At 51.8% G+C, this 19,623-nt stretch overlaps 1 protein-coding gene across 1 annotated transcript in view; it reads right to left on the reverse strand.

Moving 5' to 3' along the window:
- Positions 1-19,623, reverse strand: part of LOC144122067 (fatty-acid amide hydrolase 2-like) — an 80,603-nt gene that overhangs the window by 2,018 nt on the left and 58,962 nt on the right. The window contains exons 4-7 of the mRNA XM_077655581.1: positions 17,935-18,054; positions 14,913-15,070; positions 5,667-5,762; positions 3,523-3,716 (exon numbers count right to left, since the gene is read on the reverse strand). Coding sequence (XP_077511707.1) covers positions 3,523-3,716; positions 5,667-5,762; positions 14,913-15,070; positions 17,935-18,054 — 568 coding nt within the window. The remainder of the gene's footprint in view (positions 1-3,522; positions 3,717-5,666; positions 5,763-14,912; positions 15,071-17,934; positions 18,055-19,623) is intronic.

The following is a 19,623-nucleotide window of genomic DNA, read 5'->3' on the forward strand; positions in this document are numbered from 1 at the left end:
TTAATTTAACTCGTTCGTCGTCTTTCTAACACTGAGTTCGCAAGCATTTGGTTTCATACGCATCACGCAGAGATTATACGTCATTTTTTATGGACCATCACTTCTGCACAGCCTCTCCAATAGAGCGAACAAACCTTCTGGCCACATGCGTCACGAACGTTTACAATATAAGCCACATCCGCTTAAAGAGACAGAGAAGGCAAACTCTATTTAATTTTCTTTTGTTAGCAAAATTTGACAGTTTTTGACAAAATTTGACAAAATTGGAAAGTTTGACAGTTTGTTGCCGCTTTTCCGGGAGCGAAAGATGCATTTATTTCACAGAAATTTGGATTCAAAGCAGAAAAAGCTTTTCCCGTCACTCCGTTTCAAACTCTTAGCACTCTTATAACGTCACAGCGCCCTCTTATGACGTCATAGGACGGAGTGACGTGAAACATGACGTAAACGCAGACTCCGTGATTTCTGGCGGATAGCGGTGCGGCCTGGCAGCAGCCAAAATGAAAGCTACCACCGCCGAACGTTGAAGGCATCTATCGGAGGTCGCTACCCTCACTTTCACTTCATTTGCATTTGCACCGGTGTCTTCCAAGCGCTACGATTGATCCCGTTCCCGAACCCGACGACGAAGTTCTGGCAATATCCAGGGCTGTGTAACGACGACTGCACTTTACTGTCTCTGCCAGCCTGCACTTAACAAGACGGCCAGGTTTCGATTCGCGGAACCCCCTACTTCTTTCTGTGCTGAGCTGCTTGCTATACAAGATGCGCTTCACTCTGTAGTCGCAGTTACCTTGCTCTCTACAGCCCCCATTACCATCCGTACTGACGCCCTTCAAGCTACTCGTCTACCTCGACGCGTCAGCCGCAGCCCAGGAATGTGTCAGAATATACATCGCCTGGCCGCTCGCATCCCGCAAGCCATTCGAATTGAGTGGGTCCCACGTGACCTACTAATTCACAAAGATCTGCAGATTCTGCAACCCGCCTGCCAACCCTACCCACGCCAATGCCTCAATTCCTCAGTATGGATGATGCTACCCTCATTCTCACAAGAAAGGAACACCTCCGGCGCCACACACGTGCTCTCGTCCCTCCGTGTGCGATAACCCCCTCCCCTTCCCCCCCCCCCCCCCCCCCTGCGGTTTTACCCGTGCAGAGGAGGTTGTGCTCCGGAGGATCCGGGTCGGAGTTGCCCTCACTGCTGCCGTAACTCGGACGTGGCCTCAATTTTGCCACTTATATCCCCGCCTAGGATGTCCAGTCTGCAACTCACAAGACACTGAGGCTGACATTCACCACTTGTTGTGGGATTGTCCGGCCCTGAAGAAAACTAGAATTCGCTGCCTGGCAGCAGCGGGTCACCACCCAGACAACCCGTCCTCATATATTGATAGGACGCAGGGGCCACATCACCGCTCCCTCCTCGCCTTCATTAGATCGGCACATCTTTCCTGCTTTATTTAACACCCGGCCCACCCACTATTTCTCATTTCTTCCAAACTCCCCTTATGCCCCAAGGCAATAAGCAACGCTATCAAAAAAAAGTTATCACAAAAACTCCGGCCTGTATTTCAGTGACCTCCACCCCACAGAGCGTGCGATGCTCTTGAGGGAGCGCGGTTAGGTTAGGGGCCGGCGGGTCGTTTCCCCCTTCCTTAGTCAGCAGCCTTTGCTAATCAGATATCATAACACCAGTGCGGGGAGTCGCGAGGGGCGTGGACGAAGTCGGCGCGTCAGGCCCATCGGAGGCTGGCCGGGGCTTTGGGGCCAATGGATTGTGATTCCTTCAACAGCGCTGTTGCACGGTGCAGCACGCGGCGTCGAGGAGGTTTCCCACGGATACAAGGGCCAGGTTATTTACTTATTTATTTATTTGCCACAAAAAAGGGATGGATGCTCAAGGGCGCTCACGTTTAAAGTTGGTGGCTTGAAAGTCAAGTCGACGCACGACGCTTCAACGGGTTCCGCGAATTTCCGGAGGTACAAGGTCCACTGGATCGGGCTCTCTCGCCCACTTGCATGTACCTTAAGATGTGTACTGTGAAAGGATTAACTTAGCCGAGGGCTAGAATACAACAACTCCGCCCATCTGCCGAAGCTATTGAATGTAACCGCAAACAAACGAGTTGGAGGAGAGCGGAGTCACGGTCTCTGCAGGTTCCAAATCTCTTCTTCTTAACTGCCTTGTATCTTGTCTCCCGTCCCTAATAAACGATTTCCGTTAAGTAGTTCGAAGTTGACTGGCACAGCCTGGAATGTTTCGTCGGGCGAGCGTGCGGCGACACAAGTGCTCTTTATACTGCGAACTGCCTTGTACGATCATCGACAATCGTGCCATCATAGTTTTTCATCGACCGAGGCGATCATCTGAGCAGCCTTAACAGGCTCCTTCAAACGTTAGCTAGCACTTGAAGCGGCACCTGAAGTTCATCTGCCGTTCGGCGCTTGTAAATAGAGGCGCGTCAAAAAACAAAACCATGTGGCACGCAAAGCTCATAGACGCGAAGCGCCATAAGAAACTCTCCTGGCCGCCTGTGGCGCCGCCAAGCATCGGTTTTCTTTGCTTTCAACATTCAGGTTGTCTTTTGTCTGTCTCCCTTGTGTGATAAAAGTGCACTATCGGTTTCAAAACAAAAATTACTTCAATATTAAACCGTGCAGCCGTCCTTTGTCAGCCTCAGAGATTCGCGGCTTCTATGTAGGTATAGGAAAATTCCTCCAAGGTGGTGTCTCTTCTCTTATGACGTCACCACGCTTGTACTTGCGGGATTGGCCTGTGGCGGCGATACCTGTATTTTTGTTCTTGCTATCTTCTAACTTACAAGAGCTTTGTTTTCAGTAAGAGTGACGTTTTTGTGATCAGGAACTGGTATTCTATCGATACAAGCCAACTTCAATTTCTCTTCAGTGTCCCTTTAATACGTCACGCGCATTTAGGTATTCTTTCCCAACAGCTCGCTTTTAGTCTAAATTAAGAACACCTATATCGAACAGAGGGCTCCGTCTAGTGTGAGCAGAGCTGACACACTTGAGTAATAACCAGTTACACAAAAAATGATTTATTTTGCACATGCTATGAGAGTGGCGCACGAAAAGACAGGAGAGTTAAGGGACCGCAAATCTCTCTTGTCTTTTTCCGCTTCCGCCTTCTTTCTTGCTGCCGGAGCCAAGCTAGAGGACCAACTAGCACAACTCGCCACTCTTTTGAACTTTCATTTGTGCACTGCTTTTATCTATGTTAATATAAGCTTTGTTTTTCAACTACGGGTCCCTCTGCATGCCCGTATTGCATAACTATTTTGCTCCTGCCAACTCTGCACAGTGTCGCATCACATAGCGGCCACCTGAACAAAAAAAGGGCAGTCAACCGGCACTTCGCAGCCAATTCAAGATGCACAGGCATACGTCTGTTGTGATAACTTGCTCGTCATGAACCTGCACCAACTTGGGCCCTAACACAACCCTAACAGACTGCTCAAAGTGACAGCCATTGATCGGACGACATCGCGCACTACACACCTGCCGCAGAGGACCCTCAGCGCTTCAGTCCAGGGGTTGATGGGCCGGCCGTCGGCGTTCGTGAAGAGGCGCGTGGCCAACTCGCCCTTGCTGGCGCCCAGCAGCGTCAGCCACATCTCGAAGCCGCACGCAAGGGCCTCCAGGCTGACGCGCTCCACGCGGCTGCCGCACCCCCTCTGCAGGTGCGCGGACGCCTGCGAGGATGCCAGACAGTTACAAAAGGGTGCCAGCGAATCACTTCAGGTTGGTAGCAGCCGTTGCTCGGATCGCGAGACGCCATCTTGCTTAGCGAGCGCTGCATCCCCCTATTGGTAAGGATTCGAAGCATCTAAATTTCCACCTGAATTGAGACTTCGATGCATATTCGAAGTATCAGCTCAGACAGCCACAGCGCGGCTTTTAGGAATAATAGTCTAGCGCTGTGGAACCGAAGTCGTAATTCATAATGACGTCGTAGTCCTCACACTAAGTGGTCCAGCTGGTGCATCTAGGAAGCCTAGGGGTGTTGGGTTTTCAAGGCGCTCTCGCTGGCCGATCTGTATATCCACTGCACGTCATTTGTTACTAATCGCAATAAGCTGCATCTGGCTTCAGGAAATTAGGGTCCAAGGTCCTCAAAGCTGTCCCTAAGAAAACGTGGTTCGCGACTTGGTAGCGACAGTCATAGTAGAATGAGGTCCATAGGCAAGGCTACGATACAGGCCTCGTATTCTAATAACCCTGCCACACGGGCACTTTCGATCCTCATTGAGCTCGATCTGCATCGAGATTTTCGAGCACGCTCGAAACATCCGGTGCTACACGGCATTTTCAATGCTCATTGAAAAGTTTCCCTCATGTGTGTTAGGTGGCGCCAAATGTTCCGCCGACAGCCATAACAAGGCGATGTCCGGCAACACTGTGCAGTCGGGGGCAGCGGCAGCCAAATCCGTAGCCAAATCGGTACATTGCGTATCTGCGCCAGGTTTTTGGTTTTTGTGGCGCACCTCTGCTGCTGTGCGATGCAACCCAAGGGCCCACAACGCCTCCGCGATTTCTGCATAGACTGCGGCGTTTCTGCGGCGTTTCGGTCCTGCCAGCAGTCGATGAGAGCGGCTGTCTCGCGCTCGCTCCACAGTTTCCGCGCCGACGAGCAGGAGGACGCCATCTTTGTTTACACTGACGGCGAAGCTTGGAGCGTGGTGTAGAGATTATTTTCATATGCTTGCATATAAGAAGGCATAGTACCTGAAAAATGTTCTGTATTACATTTTAATCAATCACAACAACAACAATTGTGGTTTGGTTTTGTTAACTTGTGTTTATTTTTATAGCTTCATGAGAGCGAGAGTTCTCGATTGTGCTTGGAACCTCAAGCACTCTTGAGGAATCGGCATCGAGTCAAGCAGGATCGAGCTCGATTGCGCTTGAATGTGGCCGTGTGACAACCGTCGATCTGCATTGAGTTCGATGAGCATTGACTCAATGAGGATCGAAAGTGCCCGTGTGACAGGGGTATAACGTAGCTCTAGGTCCCCATATAGACTGGGCATGAGTCAGTGAGTTCAATGATTCGCTGAAATCGAGGCAGCAGTTGTGGGGTTTGATTTCAACGAAAAACGTCTTTGCGGCAGACGTCACTGAGCGACACGTGCAGCACCAATGCTTGTTTGTTTTGACGTGGCTGTCTTGCTGTCTGGCTTGATACAACAAGGCTAGGTGAGCCGTACATGCTGTATAGATCCTTATCATTATCGTCACGTTGCTGGGGCACCTTCAACTTAACACTCTGAACACTACGCGCGAAAAAAATAGCGTTGGCTGTTAACGCAACGCCGTCAATAATTAGCGACTAGCACTCATTATCGTGCTACTTTTCTAGAAGTCCCAAATATTTGGCACAGCATCGACGCAGGACAGGAGGTGCGCATATGAAAGGAGAGGTGGAATAACGAACAGCCAAAACTACAACACACCACACGGGACTCGTATTACGTTGCGTTTCCCTGAAAGACTATAAAGACACGACACCGGTTGAAGGCTCACGCTTGTTTAAAATAAGTTTCATGTTGTCTGCAGCTGCCACCATTCTCGCAGAGTTCTCAAAGCTTTTTTGCGCGCAGAGATCAACACTGTGCCAAGAAAAGGGGGGTCAGTGCACTCACCTTGCGCACCGCCTCGCGCATGTCAGGGTGAACGCGGCTGAAGAAACTGCACCCTTCGTTGTCAGCGTAGAACACCTTGACGTCGCCCAGGTAAACCTGGAAGTATGGAGTGGTAGATTATGATGCTCAATCACGGGACATGGACAACCAAGATACGCCAAGTATTAGAAGACATCGTTTGCAATGCAGGATACATGTTACGGATCATACCTCGCACATTCCCATTCCGTTCGCAAACCGTCACGCTTCGACCCTTCGACCTCTTCGACCCTTCAGCGTGGCACCACTTGAGCTCCGAGGAGGCGCCGTTGGTCACGTGGGTTGATCATGTGGTGAGGCCGTTGGTCACGTGGTTGGCAACGTGGTGCGAAGCAGCTACTGCTGCCAACGGCGCGTCGCGCCGGCTAAACCGAGCTGCAACAGCTGTACGCATGCGCCGTGTCAAGCGGGACGAAGATGAAGAAGGAACGCCCAGCAAAACGGAGCGGCGAAAGACTGACTTTGTGGTTTGACAGAGCGAGTTCCACTCGGCCACACCCATATATATATATAGCAGATAAGTTAAATGAAATGAGGGGCCCGTTTTGACAAACCTATGAAGGGAGCTAACAGTCACCGAAACCAAGGTGCATAGGGGAATGTTTTTTTTTTATGTGTTGTGCTTATCAGTGGGATATTATACTACTTAGATTAATAAATCGCTTAAAGAAAGTTACTTACAAAGCAGCAGAAAAAACAACCATGCCGCCGGTGGGATCCGAACCCACGACCTCCGAATAACGCGTCCGGTGCTCTTACCAACTGAGCTACGGCGACGGCTGTCCAATCTGCTGCTCTCGTGGGTATTTATGTTCATTGGGTGTAAGCGAAAATTGAGTGTGTTCACCAGCGCCGCCCTCGACCATAGCGGCGGACGTAGCACGTCCTGTAATACCGCGAGTAGGACGTGGAACGTCATCTAACGGCGAGGGCGGAAACTGTGCGAGAGCCCTCTTAAGCTACCTATGGCATCAAGACTGCCAGAACCGAGACCCTCGTTAAGCTATTAGCAGATAAGTTAAATAAAATGAGGGGCCCGTTTTGACAAACCTATGAAGGGAGCTAACAGTCACCGAAACCAAGGTGCATAGGGGAATGTCTTTTTTTATGTGTTGTGTTTATCAGTGGGATATTATAGTACTTAGATTAATAAATCGCTTAAAGAAAATTACTTATAAAGCAGCAGAAAAAACAACCATGCCGCCGGTGGGATTCGAACCCACGACCTCTGAATATCGCGTCCGGTGCTCTTACCAACTGAGCTGCGGTGACGACTGTCCAATCTGCTGCTCTCGTGGGTATTTATGTTCATTGGGTGTAAGCGAACCTTGAGAGTGTTCACAAGCGCCACCCTCGACCATAGCGGCGGACGTAGCACGTCCTGTAATACCCCGAGTGTGACGTGGAACGTGACTGTTAGCTCCCTTCATAGGTATATATATGTATATATGTATATATATATATATTGTTACGGTGTGGGATGCCACGGGGTGGCCACGGGCCCGCCCAGAGAAATATAGCAGCAGTACGGAGGAGAGCCGGCGAAGCACGACCGGCGGTGGCCAAGCTTTCTCGTTCTATCTCCCTGGTGCTAGAGCCGCGCGCTCGCCGCTCGCGCTCGCTCTCCGCCTCTTCTTTCTTCTTTTATTCCCGTATCACCTTTCCACCGGGGGGGGGGGGGGGGGCGGAGAAGTCAGGCCGTGCTTTGATGCAGGGTTTCCTGGGGCGATGCAATGTGGGCTCGCAGATAGGAAACGGTCACACTCTTCGTTGAATTCGAAGTGTGTGAGCTGGGCGAAGGTGTCTGCCGAAGAAGGTCCCACACCGGTTAGGCTAACTTCAGGGAGTTTTATGCATATTGAGCGGCGATCCGTTTATGGGACTGCATTGCGTGGGGAAGGCATGGAGCCTGCAGGCGACGACGGCACTGATGAGGACCCGGTAGCTAAGTCGGAGTCACCGCAGGCGCCGTAGACATATCGCTTCATGTTTGAAACATGCTCTGGGAAAATGTGGTGCACACCGCATGGTCGATGCTCTGGCAGGTCTTCGAGGCGGTATGTCACGGGGCCGAGTCGGGCAACGACACGGTAAGGGCCGCGGTATCGGGGCAAGAGCTTTGCGGCACGGCCAGTCGCACGGATGGTGCGGCGAACGAGGACCAAGTCACCGGGCCGGAAGGGGGGATGTGGTGGTGCTGCCGCGTTGGCCGCTTGCACACGCGCGTGAGCCGTGAGGAGGTTGCGCTGGGCGTCGAGGCGGGCGGAATGAAGTCGTTGAGCAGATTCAGTTGGTGACGCAGTAGGATGGGGAAGGCCCAACTGCGCGTCGAGAGGGATGGAGGGCGTTCTGCCATAGACGACTGAGAACGGCGTCACATGCGTTGTTTCTTGCGCTGCAGTGTTGACTGCAAAAGCTGCAGCAGAAACAAAACGATCCCAGTTTGTGTGGGACGGAGCGACGTAGGATGCGAGTATATCCTTGAGGGTACGGTTAACACGCTCCTCCACGAGGCCATTCCACTGCGGATGATTGACGGATGTAGTGGAATGCGCAATGCCGAAGGAGCGGAGGGCTCGCTCGAATTCATGGGACATAAAGCAGCTCCCACGGTCCGTGATGAGGCGCCGGGGAACACCGTGCCGAAGAACGAGATGCTGTTCCACAAACGCGACGGCATGAGCGGACGACGTGTCTGGAACGGGCAGTGCTTCGACCCACTTGGAGAAGTAGTCGATCGCAACCAGAACATACCGGTTGCCGGCACGCGTCTTCGGAAACGGGCCCAAATGATCCAGTCCAACCAGCTCGAAAGGTGAACTTGGTGGCGAAAAAGCCTGCGGGGGTGGCTTGGTTACGCCTGTGGACGGTTTTCTGTACTGGCATGTCTGGCAGGACGCCACGTGTTCCTTGACATCTCTGGACATATTAGGCCACCAAAACCGCTCCGACACTCGTGCGTAGGTCTTGCCGCGACCAAGGTGACCAGCCGTGGGAGCGTCGTGTAAGCCGCGCAAGATTTGCGACCGCAGTGTTGCCGGCACAACTGGCAACCAGACGGGTGGTCGACCACGGAGCCGCTTCACATGACACAAGAGGTCGTCCTTCATGCGATAGACCCGGCGTAGTTGGCGGAGGCCTGCGCCGGCGGCGGTGCCAAGGGAGTGGATTATGGCAGCAATGGCGGGATCTTGCGTTCGTGCAGTCCTCAGGTCCGTCAAAGCCGTCACGGAACAAGGGTGGCGAGAAAGGAAATCGGCATCTTGATGGGCAGAGCCGCGCCGATGCACTATTGTGAAATTGTACTCTTGAAGTTGCAGGGACCAGCGTGCAATCTTGGCATTCAAATGTTTGGCGGACTGCAGCCAAGTGAGAGCGCTATTGTCCGTGACTAAGGTGAAGTGACGGCCGTACAGGTAGGGACGGAACTTCTCGACGGCCCAGACAACGGCGAGGCACTCGAGTTCTGAAGAGTGGCGGCGGCGCTCAACGTCGGAAAGCTGGCGGCTGGCATAAGCTAGGACTTTGTGGTCACCAGACTCGTCTTCTTGCAGGAGGACAGCGCCGAGCCCATCTTGGCTGGCATCCGTGTGGAGGACGATGGGGGCCGATTCGTCGTAATGGGCCAATGTAGGAGGCTCGAGGAGGGCGTGCTTGACGTCAAGAAACGCGAGCTGTTGGGCCTGCGTCCAACTCCACGGTGCATTCTTCTTCAGCAGGGCGGTCAATGGAGCGCTGCGCTTGGCAAAGTCCGGAATGAAACAACGGAAATACGAAGCAAATCCAAGGAAACTTTTGAGCTCCTTGGCGGTGGTGGGAGCTTCGTAAGCTGTAAGCGCTTTTAGCTTTTCAGGGTCGGGACGGATGCCATGCCGGCTCACAACGTGACCCAAGTACGTCACCTCCGCGAAACCGAAGAAACATTTTTTTGGTTTTAAGCGAAGCCCAGCAGAGGTAAGGGCTTCGAGGACGAGTTTGAGGCGTCTCTGGTGTTCTTCAAATGTAGCCGCGTAGACAATTACGTCATCCAGGTAGACCAACGCCATAGTCCACTTCAAATGGCCTAAGACTCGGTCCATGAGACGCTGGAAGGTGGCTGGAGCGTTCGAGAGACCGAAGGGCATACGGTTGAACTGGTAAAGGCCGTCGGGAGTCACGAAAGCCGTCTTTTCCGCATCATCGGGGTGAACAGGCACCTGCCAGTAGCCCGAGAGCAGATCTAGCGTGGAAAAATAACGGGCCCCCTTCAGGCGGTCAAGCGCATCGTCGAGGCGAGGCAGCGGGTACACGTCGCAATTAGTAATAGCATTTAGCTTCCGATAGTCAACGCAGAAGCGGAGTGTTACATCCTTCTTGCGCACAAGGACGACAGGGGAGGACCAAGGGCTACAAGAAGGGGCAATGATTCCCTGGTCAAGCATGTCGCACACGTGCTGCTGGATGACTCTCCGTTCGGCTGGCGCTACACGGCGAGGTTGGTGATGAACGGGCCCGCGGTTTTCGGTGTTGATCCGGTGTTGAGCCCAGGAAGTGCACCCGAGTTCACCGGCGCTGAGAGCAAGGCAACTGCGATGCTCGAGCAGCAAGGTCTTCAGAGAGGCGAGCTCCGCGCAGGTCTGGCTGGGTCCAAAGTTAAATTCTTCCCATGATAGGATCGCCGGCGCTGGAGGGTGGAGAGGCGGGGCTTCAGGTTGCAGAGACGCCACTGGTGACCCGGGGTCCAAAACTGAGGCTGTACCCAATTGCGTGCCGGGAGTCAGCGCGAGAGGTGCGCTGCTGATGTTGAGTATAAATACGTGGGCCTCTCCTTTGAGCACAGGCAGAAGGCTTCGAGGGGAGGTCATCTGACGGGCTGGAGCTGAACACCGGATGGGTTCGAACAGCACGTCTGCTGTGACCGGACTGTCAAGCTTGGCATACACCCCCGTTGCCGCACCCGGTGGCAGGGTCACGGCGGACGCCACAGTCACGGTAGTGACGTCGAACGGCTTGACTCGACACGGCCACTTCGTCGCGAGGTCACGCAGAGATGCTGAGACACGCTTGGTCGCCGACACCAGGGACTGCCACAGGGCGACACCGAGGCTGGAAACCCGGCTAAGCCAGCCCGGCCCACAGAGAGTTCGGCTCGCCCGTGGTTTGGTTCTAGTAAAATTAAGGACGAATCCGGCTTGCTGGCACCACCCGCACCCGAGGACCACTGGCCAAATAGGGCTGTCTGCGACAACAAACTCGGTGGAGATGGTATTTCCGAGTGCTGTCAGGTTGACGACGACACGTCCGACTTGCTTCACAGGGGTGCTGTTAAAAGCTAAGAGCCGGGTTTTGGCGGCTGGCAGAAGCAGGTGGGGCGCGTTAGCAACAAACGATTTGTGCAGTACATTGACAGCCGCTCCAGTGTAAACCAAGGCCTTTACGTGCCGGTCAAGCAGGGCGACGTCGACGAGCACGCAAGGAGCATCAGTGGTGATCGGAGCCGACGAAAGGAGGGGACGCGGAGAACGAAGGAGTGTGGGGACGGACTTTATTCGGCGGAACGGTGCCCCCGGAGTTCCGCCAAATCGTTTCCCGACGTTGGAGGGCCGGCACAGTCCCTCGCGTAGTGTCCCCGCAGGCCGCAGCGGAAGCAGGTCATGCGGACGTCGTTACGCAGGCGTCGGATAGAGGCCGCAGTTGGGGCTGCGGACCGAGGAGCCTGCACCCGGACGCTGCGCTCGGCAGACGGTGGCGACCCCCGCGTGGCCAGCAAAGTCAATTCCGCCTCGATGGCGAGCGCCATGGCGGCGCGGACGGAATCAGGACGGCCAGAGCGGACCAAGCGCTGCACCTCGGGGAGTCGGATGGCGTCGACAAACGCCTCGGTGCCGACCAGGGCCACGGCGTTCTGAGGCGCTCCCGGCAGCGACTGCAGAGCCAGGCGCTCAATGGCGGCGGCGAGGTCCTGGTACGTCTCCCCGGGCTCTTGACGGCGGGCTCGCAGGCGGTGGTACTGCACACGGGGTTGACCTGAGGCACCGTAGTGGTCGGCGAGGAGGCCCGCCTGAACAGTGTAAGAGCCCAGCTGGTCGGGCGGCACGTTCTGCAGCAGCTCGGTGGCGCGGCCCCTCAGTTTTGCAACGAGCATCCATGCCTTCATTTGCTCGTCCCAGCCTCTCGCCGCCGCAATACCGTCCAGCTGGATGCGGTAAGCATCCCACGAGATGGTGCCGTCAAATGTGGGCAATTCCACAACGTCCAACGAACACTGCGGCGAGGACGCACCCGCGCCGAGCACGCCATTGGCGGCCACGACCGCAGGCCCAGCGACGGCAGAGCCGTAAACAGCGGCGGCGGGGACGCCCAAAGGCACCTGACCTGTGCTCGGCTCGGCTGGCACCAGGCGACGGAGTTCGCGCCGGAGAGCTTCCATCTCCCCAGCCTGAGCAGTCAGACGGGCCTCCCATGCGTCCATCCGTTGGGTGACTGTATCCAGGAGGCGCTCAACACCGGCGTCCGGCTGCTGCGAAGAGCCGAGCCCCTCCGAGCGCCTAGGTCTAGCGGCGCCGGCCGCCGCGTCGTCGGCGCTATCGGCTGGTGGTGGACTCCTGTCGTCTGGCACGTCGGGTGCCTGACTCTGGGAGCGGGTGAGCGGCATGATCCCACCGCTGCCACCAAAATGTTACGGTGTGGGATGCCACGGGGTGGCCACGGGCCCGCCCAGAGAAATATAGCAGCAGTACGGAGGAGAGCCGGCGAAGCACGACCGGCGGCGGCCAAGCTTTCTCGTTCTATCTCCCTCGTGCTAGAGCCGCGCGCTCGCCGCTCGCGCTCGCTCTCCGCCTCTTCTTTTATTCCCGTATCAATATATATATATACACACACACCCGGTGTGCCAGCTACGTGTAACTAACCTATTAAAGAAACGAAGTGTCCTAGCCCCGTGAAACCAACTGAGCGTTGTTCAGAGTCGCGTGGCCTAGTCTGCAGTATTTTTTCCGTTTTTCAATGTTAGTTAATTCACTGTTAGTCAATTAAATAAGCGTAAGTGCCAAACATTTAATTATTGACATCAGGAGTAAAGTGTGATTGGAAATGTTGTAGATCGTCTAGAAAAACCGCTAGCAGCGCTGTTTCCATCAAGGTTTGCATTACGTAGCTTTATTTATTGGCTTTAAAAAAAGCTATCACGTGACCAGCTGCTGGCTAACATCTCTGCCCCAATGTGCAAGCAAAGGCTCATCGGGGAGAACACTTTGTTGTCTATGACACGTCTTGGGACGTTGAAGTCACACTAAAAAGCGTGGAAGATTTTTTTAAGTGTGCGAGTTATGGCTTAAGGCCGGTAAAAAAACTTCTTTATGTAAACGGTACCTTGGTGCAAACGTTTCACTCAGCTGTTTTTCAGAGCGAACTACAACTTTTGTATCGACACTTTCTTCCTCAAGTCAACAATTAGGAAGTTAGCTATTTAGAATTACCCCATTAATTGACTTTGAACAACGAAAAAAATACTGCTGACTAGGTCACGCGACTCTAAAATACCCTCAATTGGTTTCACGTAGCTAGAACATCGAGTTTTTAAGAGCTGGGTTATATTTAGCTGGTACACTTGGTATATATATATTGTCACGGACTAGAAGACGACAAAGTGAGCAATGGCGCGGCATGGAGCGCTCACGATAGGCCCACCGCCATTAAATCATGGACTCGAATACTTTCCTCTCAAAATTTTCTTTCTAATTCTTTAAATTTTAGTTATTCCACCCACACCGTTTTGTTTCCTCGATTTTCATTCCGATTTCCTCAAGATCCCTGAAAATTCGCGATTTTCTTTTACTCTCAGATTCCGCTGTAATTATGAGCCGCTTGAGATAAACCTGGATGAATTTTTTCCTGTTTGGACCTGCACCAAATCCTGGCCAATCCCCCACCGTGAGTATGTGCCATCGTATTTGAGGCAAGAACAACAAAAACAAATAATTCTATCACCATCTGCCATATAGTCCTGTCTTCATCGGCTTTACGTCACGTAACATTCGGTGTCCGGTGCGGGTCATTAATCTCTATCCTGGTCCTGGAGCTTCGGCGTCCTGCGTATGCCGTGGTCGTCCGTTCCTGGTCCGCACCGCCCGGCTGTGCCCCAGCCCGCCTGACCAGAACTGACCTCGCCGTTCACACCAGCCCCGTCCCCCGCCCCGACCAGAGGACACGACAACTTGACGACGACGCCGCAATTCGAACCTATGACCCCCCCGAGCCTTGAAGCCGCCAACATGTTCGAACACAGCCCCTGCTCATGCCGTTCGGTGTGTCCACAGGCCTCGGCCGTTGGCTCTACGTGACCTAGCTACGGCCCGGAAGCTTCCTGGACCAACGCTCATCCGATCATCATCTGCTCACCTCTTTCATCGTGACGGCAAGCCCTGCATCTTCTTCCCTTCTGTGTGTATCCCTCCTGTCACACCTATCGTCACATCCTGCGTTCCATCTTAACTGCCCTTCTTCTCGTTCGCACGATCGGGACGATCGCTCGCCAGCCACGGATAGTGCCACGCACGAGATGACGACAAAGTGCGCAGTGGAGCGGCACAGAGCGCTGGCGCTAGGCCCCACCGTCATTAAATCATTCCATCGTCACCTATCATGTCGCACTGTCTTCACCGGCTTGCCTTCACGTAACAATATAGCACGCCTTGCAGTTCAGATACATTTTGTGCTCCAAGATGCAGTCTTTACCAAAAACAAAAGCATGCGAGCCACCCTCCGCACATGTGCATGGCAGTATTCGAGTACCCGACAAGCGATGCTACCCGACAAGCGATGCTGCAAAGTTGTAACAAACTTCTATATCGAGGCATCAAACAAGAGATAATGCTGCACCTATTAAAAAATCCACATATAACACTTTACGCAAAGTTATGTACTTGGGCAGGAAAATAACACTAAAGTTGTTTTTGCTTCCTTCACACCTTTGGTAGTGTTCAACACATAACCTCATAATTCATTTGTTCGATTTACACCTGTTAAATTTCCACTATTAGTCGCTTCTTTCACTGTGGTCATTTTGGAGGACGCACTGCTTATTCCCGTTACCTCCGTGTTTTACTGTAACGCTCATATTTTGTATATACAGCCTGTTATAAATACTTCATGAGATTAGGCACTAATCTTCGCATGCAAGGAAAACAGATGAAAAAACACGGAGAGCAGAAGCGGTCACGGAGTCACCTTCTTGTCAAGCTGCATTAGAGCCAGTTGCTCGGAGGGCAGCATGACCTTGAGCATGGCCAGAAGGTCGCAGGCGTAGCGCGTCATGGGCCCCGTCGAGTATAGCTTCATGAACTCCTCGTTGAACGGGTGCCGGTGGCCCTCGTACGAAATAATGCCTGCGCACGAGCACAGGTGTGTGAATGGGACGAACCAACACAGAAAGAGCGTGGTACTCATGCTAAAGGTAGATTGCTAAAGATCATTCGTACTCATGCTAAAGATCTTGGGATCTTTAAGGCCTCCTTCCTGACAAGACGCCACTGTCAGCAGCAACTTGTCATTTAACATGGTACATGCTTTTTACCTTCTGAACTGTGTACAGTAAAAAGTTCAATATGCCCAGGTATGTTAAGGGGAACAGCAATTGAACTTGTGGAGAAGAAAACATGGAATATAGTTCGAACTAAAATGGCAGACGTGGCACTATGGCTGTGAATACACCACAAGTCAAGGAAAGAGTGTCTTTTTCTTCCGAAACAATATGATTCGCTTGAAATGCGCGTATTTCTACCATGCAAGTCGATCATGCAGCTGCATGAAGCAAAAATGTCGTGGTTCATTGAACAAGTGTTTACTTGTCATGTATTCTATACTGTTTTCTTCAACCAGACCAGTCAAGTGACAGCTCTTATTATCTTGATAAAAGAAGATGATGCTTTTCTCGCCGGTACAAACAGCTTTTACCATGCTAAATTTTCTCACTGGACCTAACTTTTTTTCTTTCGTGTGCACAGTAACCAACCCTGCTGGCTTGGCTGATAGCCGCAAGAACAAATTCTCCTGGATACATTGCCGTCAGCCTACGGAAAGTAGTACGTGACCAGCGGCAAACCATTCTTTCACATTTCAGAGGCGTAGAACCATCGTTATTGGCATGCGTCTGTTATAAAGCGTCAGGGCGAAAATCGAACACCTAATTACCCCGTACCACGACTGACTTCCTCTGCAGTGCTTCGAGAGTGAAAGTGTTGATTGCGAAAACGACACATCGCAACATCGCTTTTTGAGGAGCTTTGCTATGCAGACTGCAGACGCTGACTGGACAAGCATCACTGGACGTCTATTGAATGAAGCCTAGGGGATGAAGGATACAACGAACGCGACACTGGTAATTTGGTAGCAGTACATACCTTGTCAGCTTCTAACCTTCTGCTTTCAGCTCTGTGTGCACTTCAGAAATCACGCAAACGCAACTCCCTCACAAGATTAATTTTCCATGTGGCTCCTCACGCCGTTAAGTGATGTCTCACCGACATAGGCGCACAACGACGGTCAGTCGCGGCGCAGTCTGCTTGCTTATTATGAGTTGATGAGTCCGTTGAAATAAGAACCCGATGGCGCGTTATGGGCCACTGCTTTATTGAGGGCTCTAAGATGCTCCAATCCAAATATACACTGCCACTGGCCGTGTACATAAATTCAAACAGTTGGAAGGTGCCAGGACGTGGCTAGAGATGTATGGATGAGACTCTAAAGACTGACGCCGGCGTTATCAGTGAGGTTGTGCGTGTGAACAGAAAAAGCTAGGCTCCGGCAATGAACAGCTCACGCGTGCAAATTTTTTTTAAGGCACAAGAGCTTATTTTTGCACTCGCGGGATTAGTAACAACGGGAAGTAATATGGTACCCTCTAAACACGAATAAGCCCATACGAGAGCAAAAACGTAGGAGGGTTTTACAGTATTTAAACCGAGTAGAGGAGGCATGTGTTTTCCCTCACTGGCTCATTGCTGGGTCGTCGGCATTTCTGGCGACAATATTAGACTCAGGTTAAGATTTGATCGATGTTAAACTGATCAGAGCAGTGCTGCCAAGCATAGTAGCTTGATGCTGTTAGCAATGGCAGGAGGCCTTTAAACGCGCCGCCGGAGGTCCTGAGGTTAGCAAATAGAGGAGATTGAAACTCATTTAAAATCTTCATAGCCGCTTCGTGACTTAGCATATTTCGAAGAGGGAATTTGTTTCCGTTGCCAACCTTAAATATTCAGTATTTTTAGTTGTTGAAGTCTTCTCAGGAACTTGGTCTTAAAGGGACTGCTATAGAGGGCAGCTTACTTCCTGTTTACTCATTTTGTGATTACAGTGTAAAGATTGCCTTGGAGCACTGATAGTAAAGTGCGGATTGCACCACTCACATTCTTGAGGCAGCAGCAAAGCCGCAACCGCCCGCTCTACAACAACCGGACGCCACGAAGCATTTGCCCGCGGCTTCTGCGGCATTTTGTACAAAAACGAATGCCCCATCGCCCTTTCTGCTTCATGGGAAATATTCTCCAGTTCTTGACTCAGCAGCGGAACTCAAGCTGACAGTCTGGCGTCGCCTCACTGTAGGCGCCGTTGATAGCGTCGATGGCTATCGGGGTACCCAGCTGCTAACCACAAGTTGGCTATCCGCAAGATGGCGCATTCTGCACAACGGTTAAAAAGCATTCACTTCCCGCTTTCTCGAAGATTACTTTTAATTTTAACGCAACTGTCCAATATTGGAACATATGTTATGAACGCATTGATGGGTATGGTCTAGCCTCCCGGCGTGAAGGTTTTAAAGTTTGTCCTGGGCTCGAACCGACTATTTTAGACTGGCATAGGAAACCAAGGGACAGATGCTTTGACATTAATTGCTAAGCAACTGTGCAAAACTGTAAAATACAGCTATGAATGTACCCACGGCAATGGTACAATCTTCTAACGCACAGCAAAGCCTTGCTTTTAAATTTTGTCCTGCGCCGGAGCCGAATAGTTAAAACTCTCATAGAAAATAAATGGGATGCGTTTTCGACAATAATTAGCAGAAAAGTACAAGCGTCGCAACGAGGGATCTGAGGATATATTGATTATTGCCGTTTAAACTCACGATATGCGAAAAAAATGCGTTCATATACGGACGGCATCCCCGCTGAAACAATGCGTTTGTCTAGAATTTACGGGTATGTCCGGCCTCTCCGCTCGTGACAACCCGCCGATAAATGCGTATACGCACCGGGTGTTGTCATGTGACCAAACGTGCCGCAGTACGTGGAAGGCAGGCGGATGCTGCCTCCAATGTCGGTGCCGACGCCCAGCAGAGCACCCGCAGCCGACAGCAGGCTGCCTTCTCCCCCTGCACACAGGGCAGAGAGAAAGAAGAAGAGGGAAAGAAAAAAATTACAGGATTGCGCTTGTATGCTTATCAGCGGAAATGTGAAAGCCTTTCCCTGCCCACTTCTTCCTCCATTTTGCATTTTTTCCTGCCATTTTGTCTTCCTTGTCGCTTCCATATTTTTCTTATTTTCCTATCTTTCGTTTTTATTTTTAAGTTTTGATTTTGTTTTTGTTTTGTTTGATTTCACTTCTTTTTATTTTCGTTTTTTTTTTGTTTTATTACATACATGCTGCATAAGAACTGCTGCTTAATGAACTTTTGCATATTTGTTTTATTTACCATACAACTTATGATTGATAGTTCGTGCGGACAACTTCCGTCTACAACTTCCGTCCATGCCACTCATGAGCCAAGAAATACGCCTTAAAAAAATGAATGTAGGTTAGCTCAACTAATCCACGATATACAAAGCGAAGGCTCCCAGCGTTCATTGTGTTCATTGGCGCTGACAACGTTCTAGACCGATGGTTTTGGGGAATGAAGGGCGCATAACTGGCCCCCTGGGTTATTGGATGCCTCAATCGTGCTTTGATACATGTGGCGGTGGTGAGAGAGAGATGTGGACTGCATCCGTTAGCGCTGACAGCGTTGTGGCTGACATGCGGCACTGCAGCAATAGCTAGGCCGCAGCGTTCATTGGGTGAGCAACATCTCTCGATCAACCATTAACTGCGACATGCCGGGGTGGCAGTGTAGGCGCGCTGCCTATCCAGTGTGCGGAACACTATCAAAGCAGGTTTCTGCAGTTGGACACCAACGCCACTTACATGCAAGCGAGATTCAGGTGTCCACTGACCCAGGGAGCCAGTTGTGCGGCTTTCGTGAAAATGAACGGCGTCAACAACGTTTTTAACTCCAATGAACCCAATGAACGCCAGCCACTCATTTGTTTTGTTTGATTTTTGAGGAAAGTAAATGGCGCTTCAATTGTCGCATCTTGGTAGGCACCCAAACCGCGCCGTAAGGGGCGCAGTGGCACAACACGTGTGGAACGACGCAGCTGGTTGTCATGGTTACGGCGCAAGCGCAGCTGTGGCCTCGGACAGGCACGGCGAAACTCGCTTCAACTGTGTCCCGGGTTCGAACCCGACCGCGGCGGCTGCGTTTTTATGGAGGAAAAACGCTAAGCCGCCCGTGTGCTGTGCGATGTCAGTGCACGTTAAAGATCTCCAGGTGGTCGAAATTATTCCGGCGCCCTCCACTACGGCACCTTTATTCCTTTCTGCTTTCACTCCCTCCTTTCTCCCTTGCCTTACGGTGCGGTTCAGGTGTCCAACGATATATGAGACAGATACTGCGCCATTTCCTTTCCCCCAAAACCAAATATTATTATTAACTAGCCTAGTGTAGCATTCGCTACAAAAGGTTTTTTTGAGCACTGATCTCGGCAGCTACTGGCCTCTTACGATTCCAAGCTGGACGGCGTGTCCTCGCGTTTGTATGCATAGTGTTCAAAATTAAGCTTTATAGATTTTCAAAGATAACAAGTTCGGAAATATATGTAATCTACCTCTGCACATCAGTTAG

The sequence above is a fragment of the Amblyomma americanum genome, chromosome 2 (genome assembly GCF_052857255.1).
Source record: "Amblyomma americanum isolate KBUSLIRL-KWMA chromosome 2, ASM5285725v1, whole genome shotgun sequence".
Classification (NCBI taxonomy): domain Eukaryota; kingdom Metazoa; phylum Arthropoda; class Arachnida; order Ixodida; family Ixodidae; genus Amblyomma; species Amblyomma americanum.